Source organism: Halichoerus grypus, chromosome 7 (genome assembly GCF_964656455.1).
Source record: "Halichoerus grypus chromosome 7, mHalGry1.hap1.1, whole genome shotgun sequence".
Lineage (NCBI taxonomy): Eukaryota > Metazoa > Chordata > Mammalia > Carnivora > Phocidae > Halichoerus > Halichoerus grypus.
In genome coordinates this window covers 117,213,852-117,225,902 of record NC_135718.1, presented here as the reverse complement: position 1 = coordinate 117,225,902, position 12,051 = coordinate 117,213,852, and the positions used below count along the sequence as shown (strand labels likewise).

The window sequence follows — 12,051 nt, the reverse complement described above, 5'->3', positions numbered from 1 at the left end:
GTTCTTATCCTTTCCAACATTTAAATTTGACAGTTCAACAGATGCATTACCTCTCAGCTCATCAAGTGGTTTAGCAATTTCCGTGAGTTTTACTACATTCAGATGGAGAAGTACGCGCGTCAAGCCATCAACGATGGAGTCACCAGTACCGAAGAGCTGTCTATAACCAGAGACTGTGAGCTGTACAGGGCTCTGAACATGCACTACAATAAAGCAAATGACTTTGAGGTAGGAACTCATCTTTATTGTTTGGTCCTCTCCCTTTTCTTTTTTTAAAAAAATTTATTTTCTTTACCAATGTCCCCAAATCTGTTTTAGTCTTGTTATCTCACACGAGCATCCCGCGCAATAGGGTAAGAGGTAGAGCAACAAGGAGGAGCCCCCACTCTATGGGAAGAGTCACGGGGGACTGACCCACTCCTACGTCCTTTCCCATTCCCCAGCTCTGCTGCTTGCCTGAAGACCCATGGGCCACAGAAAAGGGAACTGGAGAATTCACAGAAAATTGCAGCAAGGAACCCACACACAGTGACTCCCTTTCCAGAGAAGAGGTCCCCACTCTAACAGACCTTTTTGCTACTTAGGTTCTGGCATGTTGATTGAGCTGACATAGGCTATGTGCAATGATCGCTGCAAAAGTTGCTTTCTAAAAAAGTCTAGAAAGGTGGATGGGGGAGTGATTCCGTGGTTTCTACTTTAATCAGCATTTATTTCCTTTATGGAAGAAATGGTATGAGAATTTACTAAGTACGTATTGTAAGAGAGCCATCAACATATTTTTATGGTTTTGTTTCTGTTTTTGTTCTTTTGCGGGGAGAGCCTAGGATGTTTATCTCGCATATGTGTAGCTTCACAAGCATGCCGCGATTTGTTCATACACCCTCACACACACCCTCACACACACACACACGTATATCTACAACATGCATATTCTAGATACACACAAAGCAGTATAGACGATGCCCAGAAAGCAATAGCTACAGAACAATGAAAGATGCGTGGCTATGAGTAAGGCGTTTCTTTACTGGCTAATGCTGTGCCTCAGCAAACATTTTTCATTGCAACGTGATGACTGTATAAGACAACACTAGCGAATCTCCCAGTCCTCACAAAGGCATTTTGCTGAGCCCTGCTGGATGAGGCAACAATAGTTAGAGGTGAGAATGTGGCAGGGTTCTGCAGGCTGAACCCCTGGTGGTGAGTGTAGACAGGTGGTGGGTAGCTTGACCACGTTAGTCCTTTTCTTGTGTTATCTTGAGGATAGGAATGTTCTTTTCCCCCCATCTGCTCCTACAGGGGACCTTATGTTAATACTCATGCTTTCCTCATGTAGATAGGCACCCAGAAACACCCAGGAAGTTGGCAACTTCAAAGGAAGAGAAGGACATCTTGGTCTATACTTCTCAAGGAAAGGGACCTGCCCATTCCTTTTGGGGCCATTCTTCCACTTTTTTTGGCAGCGCAGATCAGTGATGGTGGCTGGTCAAGCACCGAAGGTGGAAACTTAGCCATGGGGAGGTCATGGTTTTCCCTTGAAAGTTTGAACGGTTCTACTGCAAGCCAATTTCTCTTTGTTATCCAAGACGAATATGTGTTTCTTGCCAAAGGTGTTATGAGCAAAGTTTCTCTTTGGCTGTTTGAACACATTAAAAGTGGGGATCCTTCTTGTTTTGCTTCACCATTGTAAAGTCTCTGTGTTTCAAGTCTGTTGTAAGACAGCACTGGTTTACCGTCCTGACAGAACTCTCTAGCAGAATTTCCCCTAGAGCTGGAGAATAGGATTATTGCTAGCCATTTTAAAGAAATCTTATGAAGACTTTCATTTCTTTTTCTCCCCCTTTCTGATAAGTCTGTTGCTCTAAACTTTACCCGGAGAGAATTCAACTGTGTACTAGTGAACTCTTTAGAGCTGATAACGGCAAATATTTGTTTGGCGGCGTGCGTCAAGCTTCCTAAAAGAATTGCCCAAGATTCACTCGATGAGTTCTGCATTTCTGCTGTGTAATATTCTCGAGAGAACAAATCCTTACGGCGCACATTAGGAGTTTTAGGGTTCTTAAACCTTACCTGGTTGGAATTTAATCCCTTGCTCACAGCACAAGGGCCAAAATGACACAAGCAGGGATGGCTGGCACCAAGAGGTACCCAACAAGCTGCTCCATTTAGCATCATCTAAATCCTCCTTTAATATGATTAACATCTGATATTTCTCTCTTTGTGAATCATATCCACTTCCAGCCAGGACACCTCTCCTTTATCTGCAGTGTCTATTTTAAGACTGCTTCAGTGCAAGGAGTATGGGGCCCGGGGAGCAGTTTTGTCACTTCTCATGTGACTTCAGACAAGTTATTGGTCTATTCTGGGTCTTTTCCTTCTTCAGTAAAAAACTAGGATCCTTCCAGAAATGTGGTAAGACATAAAGCAGGAACATGGATTCTGGGCTGTTCCCTCCACTCACACATACGCACATACGCATACATGCATGCCCTCCGCCCCAGACATTCACTAAATAGCTTTTCATTTCGCCTCCCAGTTGGGCGCAGAAGCTTCAGATAAGATGATCCCTTCTTTTCTGTGCCTTTGTGCATGGAGGTCAGTGCTTAAGTGAGATGCTTAAAAAGCCACTGGTCTTATCAGTGTAGCTTGACCACTGCGGGCCGTGGCCCACGAGCCACAAGTAGACCCAGCATCTCGAGCTGAATATCTCAGCTGATACTGTGTGTCCTGCTTGGCTTTTGTATTTAGGCTTCTCCTCTTAAGATCAAGCAAAATGAATCTGTAGTCTGATAGGAGCAAGTGAAGAGGATGGCCAAGTAAAGAACTGTACACCTTGGGGTTTTTGTTTTTTTTTCTAATTTTTAAACAGGGATGAAGCATGGTAGAGAGATTTTGAAGTTATGGCTACATGTTGCCCAAAGATCCAGTCAGTTTAAAGGACTATATATTCACCCAATTGAGTATTAGCTGGTCAAATAATAAAACAGCTTATTGATGGCATTTTAAAATTTCTCAATCAGTTGTTTGCAACAGTAACAAAATAGCTAACGTTTATTGGCTGTCCTATACAGTCCTGGGCACTCTTCTAAGTGTTTTACCCGTATTAACTTATTTAGTGTGAGCAATAATAATGCTGTGGGTGTTAACAGAAGAAAAAGTTTAGTCTGCCTAAAGCTTTCTACTATTTTTTAAGTAATTCTAAACTGGTGGGAACAGGTAGAACCAGGGAAAGAGAGAATGAAGCTAACGCTTTCCTTCCTTCCTTCCTTCTTTCTCTTCTGCTGCTTGTCTTTTTTTCAGCTTTCTGCTCCGTCTGTCTCTGCCTCTGTCATAAGCTTGCTGGTGGCACCTCTGTCACTGCTTAGCCCCACCCCCCTCCAGCCCCTGCTGCTCATGGCTCTCAAGGCCAGAGTGGTTGCTGACCCCTGGCCTACAGGAAAATAAAGCAGATGGGGAAGGTTTATCACTAGCGAGGAGGGAGTGGCTTGAATCTCTCTCCTCCTCTGGACCCCGCGTTTCCTGGCCTTTATGAGTCAGGACCTTCTAAGTGACAGGAGGGCTTGTTCTGCCTTTTGTATCAGTTTACACAATGGCCAAGATTCTTGGCACAGCACTCAGACCTAGTGTGGTGAGAGCTTGAGAAGACCCAGGGGAAAGGGGAGAAGACCCAGACGGGGGAGGGGCCCGCACGCCACCGTCAATCTGTGCTGGAGGAAAAAAAGTTGGCCACCTCACACGGGGTGGGGCATCTGGCTTCTGAAGGTGAGTGTGCGAAGGTGTGCAGAAGAGGGGTGTTTAATTACAGGCTGCATCTTTCACTCCTACTTCTCACGTTTAATGAGATTGGCAACAATAAATTTGTCTTTCCAGGTGTTATGGTATATATTTCCATGCTTCGTTCTCACTTCCCTTTGAAGAGGTTCCAGCATTTTTTTATGGGGAGGGGAAGGAGGGTTGGGATCCCTTCCCAGTTTTTAAATCATACTAATACTTCTGACTTTAGGGGCAGAGGAGTTGAGTTGGATTTTATTACTTTTTTGTTTCCCTCACAACTGTGACAGGAAGGAAAGTAATGATGGCTGTCAGTTTCCAAGGCTGCCCTGCGCGCTCCCTGTCCTTCTCCAGTACCAAGAGAGGAGGTGGCTTTTGCCCCTCAGTGCTCAGCCAGCATCCCTCCCAGGCCTACGAGTGGCAGCCATTTATCAGCAGGCAGGGTCCCCGTGCCCTGTAAGAGTGCCCAGCCCCCACTGCCCTCCCTCAAGAGCCAGGTGTGGGGAGGGGAGGCTGAGAAAGAAACAGAATGGGGAACTTGACTCATCGATTAGCGGACTCGTACAGACCATCTCCTAAGGCACTGACATTCCACCAAGCAGATGCTCCATCACAGAGCCCGTGGCTCAACTTTTTTCCAGGCGTCACATGACCCGCAAGAAGGGTAGTTCTGCAGACCCACTTCTGCACTGTTGAAAGAGAAAATCAAAACGCAGCACCCCTCGCCCCCCACCCCCACCGCAGACACTGAAATACACGTGCTGAACACATTCTCTCCACCCCGCCTGCCCCCACCCCCACCCCCCCAACCCTCCCGCTTCCCACACAACCCACGTTGAAGAAGATTTAATGTATTTGGAAATCTTTCATTCACATTGTCACCGCTTTAAAGAAAAATGAGGACAGGTGGATTTAGGAAGCGCTTCCCTCCTCTCCAAATAGATACTTAAATATGAGTGATCATTTGGGAAACTGGCACATGAGTGAAACCCTTTTACTGCCGTTGCAGTCTTTGGGCCTCCGAGCTGCTGAGCCGTTTGAGTGATCACATGACACACACCCTTGGTGGGTGGCGAGGAGGGAAAGAGACTCTTACCATTTCTTCCCCTGCCAGTCCCCCCACTGACAAGCCAAATTGATCTTTTAAGAGACTAAATGAATGTTCTCTAAATATATGTACACACATGGCTGTCTGGGAACCTATTCCTGTGCAGAATGATGGCCTGAAGTATGAGGGAGAGAAGCGTAAAGAGGCCGGCTTCGAGGTGGGCTGGAAGGGGTGGGGGCTGGGGGGGTGGGGATGGGGGGCAGAGGCAGGACTGTGCATGCACGGAGCCTCATTTTTGCCCCACCGTCCTTTTGGGATTCAAGGTGTTGATCAGTATAATGAAGCGGGCCCATTGATTTATCATCTATTTGGTAATGTCCTTGCATTTTTAGCTCCCTGTGTCTTTTTTGTCATTGGGTTACATTCAAGCACAGTAAGATCAGCTTTAAAACCTCCTTACTCAACAGCTTTATTAGTTATAGCATTCCATGACCTTTCTCAACATTCTTAAAGAAAAAGATACAGTGTAACGTCGCTTTACTTTGCTTATTGTCCTTTGTTGGGGTGAACAAAGCATTTTCTACAGTGGCTATAGCACATAATTATACAGCTTTCAATGGCAGTGTCTTGGCACATATCAAAGTTCAGAGAAGCCTTTAGAAAAAAAAAAATGTTTTGTGGCAGCCTAGGGAGGGTCTCATCTTTCCTTCAGAAAATAGTTCAAGGCTCTTCTGTCAAGCTTCCCTACTTAGAGCTTTTTCTCCTCCTGCTTCATAAAGTTTAAAGCGGATTCAGTGGAGTTCTATGATCTATTTCCTTTGAAAGATTGTTCCTCAGCACAGAGAGGCCCTTTGACTTCAAGAGTTCACAGATTCATGTCTTTAGGTATCATATGTCTGACCTTATCAGTTACTCCATTTAATGTCGGAGAAAAAGTCTCGACTCTTTGTGTTAGTCTGTTTTGCCTCTATGAAATGATTTGGTGAAAAGACCATCCTTTTTAACACACCACTGAGAGGCCGTTTCTGCTGCAACCTACCCTGTGGCTTTTCTCTCTTTAAAAAAAAAAAAAATTGTCCTTGTGTTTTGTGTATGGATGAGTTCACAGTGAGAATAGAATTATACAAGGGCAGACGCACACACAAAAAAAATCTTTTGCTTTCCTCCCTCCCTGCCCCCCCCATGATCTATTGGCTCTCTTGGTGGCTGTACCCCAACAGGAGAAGCCATTTAGCAAACACAGAGGTGGCAGCCGTGATGCTGGGATGGCAGTGGGTTTTCCCTTGCTACGACCTACCCCTAAGGCCTTCATAATTAATTGTCCTTCAGAGATGAGGGAAGTTCAGAGACAGTGTGTGGAGTGATGTCTATTGTCTGACATTCAGTTCTCCTTGCCTCTGCTCTTTTTCTTCGTCCCACAAAGGGTTATCAATAGGAGAAAGGGAGCAAGTTCTCTGCAGAGAGCCGCTGGTGGTGGTTGGAGCTTTCGGGGGGATGTTAGCATTGTGTTCGGCCCATCCTGGCTCAAATGTCTGGAGAAGTTCTGACAGCCTTTTGAAAACGAGCCTGTTTATTTCGTCTAGATGAAACAAACTCATTTAGCCACCTAAAGCTTGTTCAAAAGTTGGCGATCCCTTTTCACGTGGCTGATAATATTTTAAATCAAATTTCCTTGGCCTCCTAACCACTCCCGGATTTGATTTCACTGTAATCGTTTGGTTCCTTTTCAGCCGCAGGGCAGAAAATTTAGTGCTCGTTCACTCATTTCTCTTAAGTGTCTCAGTATAAATTTGCAAGAGTAAGTCTTTTTTTGCAAACGCTCTTTTTGGTGAGGCATAGGACTTTGGTTCTTGAAAGTAGATCATTCTCGTTTAAAAATATTGTGTCACCTTCAGTGATTGCCTTAAGCCAATCTTCAGGGCTATTTGGTAACATGACACAAAACCATGCAATCTGTGTGTCCCCCAACCCCTGCTTTTGGCTGAGACACAAACTGAAAGATGCAATGTGGAGACAGCTATTTGAGAAGTAAAGGAGGAGGGCCATTAATGATTATTATACTTCTGTTCCTGTTAAATAGGGTGAAGCCAAGAAAAACAAATATAATTGTTCTTCCAAAGAGCGGTTGAACGGGCACATTAGAAAGGTTTAAGATCCCTGTCGGGTGCACAGTGACGTCGAGGCTGAAGGGAACCATATCTCAAGGAAATCTCTGGGTCTCTCAGAGCAGCTGCTCCCGGATGAAGGGACCCATCACGATGGCCAGAAGTGATTCTGTCCCTGTAGCCTCCTTGAACAACTTTCACCACAGACCTTTTTTGGTATTTAAAGAGAACCTGTGTATGGGAGTTGACACAACTAATATAGTCATACCAAAAAGGGGGGTCATAAAAAATTAAAGTTCTTCTTATGAATCTTTCATCAGAAGCAATGAAAAGGGGCACGAGTGTAGTCTCAGTCCTTTGTGCTGCAAGCTCTTCTTCCGGGCTCTGGGCTGTTGTTCTTGCAGCTCCTCAAACAGACTTTCACTTTCAAACTGACAAAAGTCACTTAGAAGCCAGACAGCTGTACTAACACACCCACCTTAGCGGCGGGAGCCGCGGCAGGTGCCGAGCCCTCCGACAGACCTGGTTTCAGATGGGCGGGGGCTGCTTCCTCCCGCCTGCCTGCTACCCGTGCCCTCGCGCCAAGGGGGGGCGCCATGCGTGACCCCCGGCCCCCCGCAGGTACCCCCAGATTTCTCTTGTCTTCCCTTTACAGCCGGAAACACGGACGTCCATGATCATATTGATACCTCAGGTGGGATGGCCAGGGCCCGGTTCGAGAAAAGTCTGAGCACAGAACTTGGCAGAAGACAGAGGGAGTTTGTCTCAAAGCTCCCTCCTTCCATTTCCCCCTTGCTTCTCTTTATTCAGCCTTTTTTTTTTTTTTTTTTCCTGCCAGTCTGAAGCTCTCGTAAGCTTTTCAGATTGCTGCTGCCTCCTCCTCGGGAGGAACTTGGGTCGGAGGAGATACCTCCACCGGCGGTGGGGACAAGCCTCCCCCCGCCCCGGGATCGAAGATCCAGCTAGAGACAGCTAGGCTAGGTAGTTCTGCCTGCCTGCCAGGCCTCGGGGCAGCCGCCGCCGTGGGCCGTGGCGAGTCCTCCCTGTGTGTGTGTTACAGCCCCCCCCCCTCCCCCGTCACCTTGTGTACAGTCTGGTCTGTGACACTGATGGTGATTATGTCATTATTTTGCTCTGGGGGCCCTGGCACATCTGCAGAGCCCAAGCACATCTTCTTTGTTGCGCTGGCAAACATCCCACACCACAAATGCTTCATTAGCCCTGCTGCTGGCCTCCTTGCCAGACGCGAGTGCCCAAGCCCAGGCTTCTTTCTGCTCCGTTCTTTTGTGTCGCTGATGATCGTGTGTATTCATCTTCCCGGTTCTTCCCCATTTTCCTCGACTTCTGAACTCCAGATGTCCCAGTTTTCTTGCCCAAATCACTCTGAGGTCTACAATGAGAAGCAGGGTGACTCTACGCCTTAACCCATCCCCACCCCTTGCCACCTTCCTACTTCTCCGTTCCCCAGATGGAGAGTGACTTTGAACAGCTCCCCATCACAAGGGCTAACATTTTCAAACCTGCAGTTTGCACAGATACCAGGGGACTGCTCCCAGTGTATGACGGTAGATCGGGCTGGGATGAGGAGTTATTAGATACTGCTTATTGGACGGATGCCATTCTCCTCCATGCCACTTCTTTCCTCTCCTTGGCTCGTTTATTTGCTTTCTACACATTGCCACATTTTACCAATTTTCAGAAAGCAGTCTAAAATGTGAGTGCAGAAAAGATTCTTCATGCTTCGCTGTGCATGTTATGGTCATCTGAAGGTTCTTTTTCTATGAATGGAATCTTCATCTCCACTCTTCCCCCTACCAAAGTCCCCTGCCTCCTTCTGCAGCCCTAACCTCCCCAGCCCCCAACAATGACCTATTATTAGATATTTAAAGTGATTAGCACTTGGCTCTTTGGGAAAGGAGCTGAAACGTTTCCCTTAAGTTTTATTCTGTGTATTTCACAGAACCACAGCTTTTGTTAAGGTGTGCTGGTTTCTCCATTAACTGCAGTAAATTTTAGAGTTTAGTATCTTGGGCTGTGATGGGTGCTCCATAATTGGGATGTTTAATTTCCCCTTAAATTTGAACTAATTGGTCTGTGTTACCATACTATGAGTAGCTTCCCCAGTGGAGAGTTTAACCAGTTTTTTATCTCCCAACCACTGCAACAGAAGATGTTTGAAATGTCTCTATCTTTGAGTAAAACAGAGATTTTTCGTTTTAAGGATTAAGTTCATATTTTTATGGGAATCACGGTCAGATCTAGGACAGAGACACTGGTAAGGAATAAAGAAAACTCCCGGCGAGGAATGAGTTGTCGTACGGTACCGGGCCCGAACACTCTCCAGTCCCTGAGCCCCATTCCGAATCTTAGGAACGATCTGGCTGGGAGAGTGAAGGGAGAGGTGGTCAGATCAGTTGGCTACCCAGCCCTCCGGCCGGGAGAGACTGGTACCTGTCATTGATGGAATCATTTTCGAAAGACTCAGGATGTCCCCAGAACATTCCCAACCTTCCGTCATTAGCTCATTATGGTTTTATCACCCATGGGTTTATTTAAACCTTTTTTTAAACCTAACTGCATTCTCAGAGTATACCACTCCTCAAGATAATAATTCTCTAAATTTATTACCTGCTGTGAAAATTGCATCTTCTTTTTATGGCTCTTAAAGTGATTTCCCTGGAACTCCAAAGGGATCTCCCTTGTTATAATATCCTGGGATTTGTGAACAGGACTGTGACCATATTCTCCATTTCCTTTCTGATTTTATAGACTTTGATCATTCCTCCCTCTTAATCTTCATCTCTCCAGATTAAGGGGCTCTAATCCTTTTTAAAAGTCTAATCTCATACAGTAAGTGGGCTGCCCCTGATCATTTTCGCTGCCCTTCTGTAATGCGTTTCCGGCATGACTGTGTCTTCCCGAAGGATAGTTGCACTTACCAGACCACGGGACAGAATTCCAGCCATGGGCAGCCACACTATAGTTTGGTGGTTGTACCTCTCTCACACACACCCAATGCGATTTGTTTTGTTTGTCCCAGAAGTTTATCCTCAGAAGTTGGATTTCTTGAGTAACATCTCAGTAGCACTTTTTGGTTAAGATGATCCCCTGAGACCAATTTATGAGCCTCTTGGCAAGTATTCTGGCAAATCTGAATGTGTCTCCAGGACATATCCAGCCAAATAAAAAAAATGGGCAGATCCACCATGCTGTCTGGATGTTTTCAGTGTTTTTGTAGATAAAGCATCAGGGCATTTGATATCATGAAGACATGGCCTTAGTCTTGGGCTTGAGTCTTTAAAATGCTAAAACTAGGGCAAGAAAGCTCTGGCCTCTAAATTATTCTCAGGCAGGAAACAAAATGTTCGCTTTCAAGTAGGTGTTATTTTATATGAAAGCATCACCTTGAAATCTTAAGAAGGAAATCCTTTGGGGAGTCTTTGCAATGTCAGTGGTCCTAAACTAATAATAGTGCAGAACCTAAGAGCATGGATTCTGGAACTGGTTCCTGGGGTCAGATCCCAGCTCTTGAAACTTTGGCAAGTGTCTTACCCTCCCTGTGCTTCAGTTTCCTCGTCTATAAAATGGGGAAAATAATAGCAAGTACCTCACAGAGTTGTCTTGAGAATTAAATGAATATACATGACTGTATTATCACAGAGTAAGTGCTGTATAAGCATTTGCTTTTATTAATTCATAGAGCCAAGTAAAAGTTACCTTGCTGCTGTTATCAGTAGCTCAACGATTGCACCATTTCCTGCTGACCCTAAATAGGCAAACAAACAAATGAGCAAACAGGGAGTTCTCATCAGAATTGGGACAAAGAGTCAATGCAAAACTGGTTTTAAAAAGAGAAAGTGATTCCTCCTGCCCCAGGTGTGGCTGTAAAGGTGACACCAGCCTGGACCAGCTCCAGGATTCTGGAGTCAGGGGTTCCAGATGAGAAGGGCAGCAATGAGGGGAGGGGGTCTGGCGGAGGGAACACCAGATTAGAGGGTCTGCTTCTGGCCACACCTACCTTGTTGAGCTCTACTTTGCTCACCCGTCAAGTGATAAGATGAAACACAGAGCTTTGTTCTATCTCTGAAATTCTGTGATTCTAGAAGACATTCTGCATTCTTGAAATAAATCCTGGGCACGATGCAAAGCTTTAAGCAGTGACTGTGGAGCCCCTAGGAATCCAGATGGTGTCCATGTGGGGCAGCTTCCACCCTTGTGGCTCTGCTGTGGCTTAATTATCTCATGAAAATCTCTAGGGTACCCATTTTCGTGTTCTCCCAAGGCTCTCTTTGCAGATCTAAATCTCAACAGGGCCCTTGGAGATGTGGCAACTCCCATGCTGGGATTACAGAGACTCATTTTTTAAATTCATAAACATTTATTGACTGAATTGGCAAGAGTCATTCTACTTGCTGCTCACTTTATGGGTTGGGTTGGCTAGGGCAGCCAAACAACGAGGACATTTGTCCTGAAGCCCTCATGCGAGTGGGTTTTCTAGGAGATGGAACAGAACTGAACAAACTAAGACAGAGGCTATATACCTGTTCCCACACGTATCCCAGTATGCCATACCTCCACCTGGACCGTCAGCATTTGCGCTATGCATGAGCCTCTGTTTATAATACAACATCTGCCCTCGTTCAGGACAGAAAGAGTTGTTTCGGATAACTACCTTCACTATTAGGCTGGGTTGGCAGTTTTTGCAAAAGCCACACCACCTTTTCTTCCAAGATGGTGGTAATCTCGATCATGAAAGTCTTTCCCAGTGGGATTTTGTGTGTGTTCATGTGTTTGTGGTTGGTAGATATCAAGTCCTCACACAAGTCATTTGGATATGTATTTTTCATCTTTTTATGGTCATGGTCCCCAACTTCTGTTTTTTGGGGGGAAGGAACTACCAAAGCATTTTAAAGTAAAATCTCGTTCTAAAAGTGATTTTTAGTAAAAGGTAGTATGTCGACTGAGAACAAGTGTGGGGGTTGAGTGGCGCTAAAGGCAGAGAAACAACCAGAAGCAGAATTGGGTAAAGAAGATGAAAGGCCCTGGTTTCAAGGCCACTGTGTTTCCTTTAATATAGAGACAATTTTCAAAGATTTATCATTTTCAGTGGCCTGACAGTATACAAGATAA

General features: G+C 45.5%; 1 protein-coding gene across 1 annotated transcript in view; it reads left to right on the top strand.

The window, feature by feature from the left end:
- The window catches only part of PROX1 (prospero homeobox 1), a 52,122-nt gene that overhangs the window by 23,211 nt on the left and 16,860 nt on the right, over positions 1–12,051 (top strand). The window contains exon 5 of the mRNA XM_078078115.1: positions 34–228. Within this exon, the coding sequence (XP_077934241.1) occupies positions 34–228 (195 nt within the window). The remainder of the gene's footprint in view (positions 1–33; positions 229–12,051) is intronic.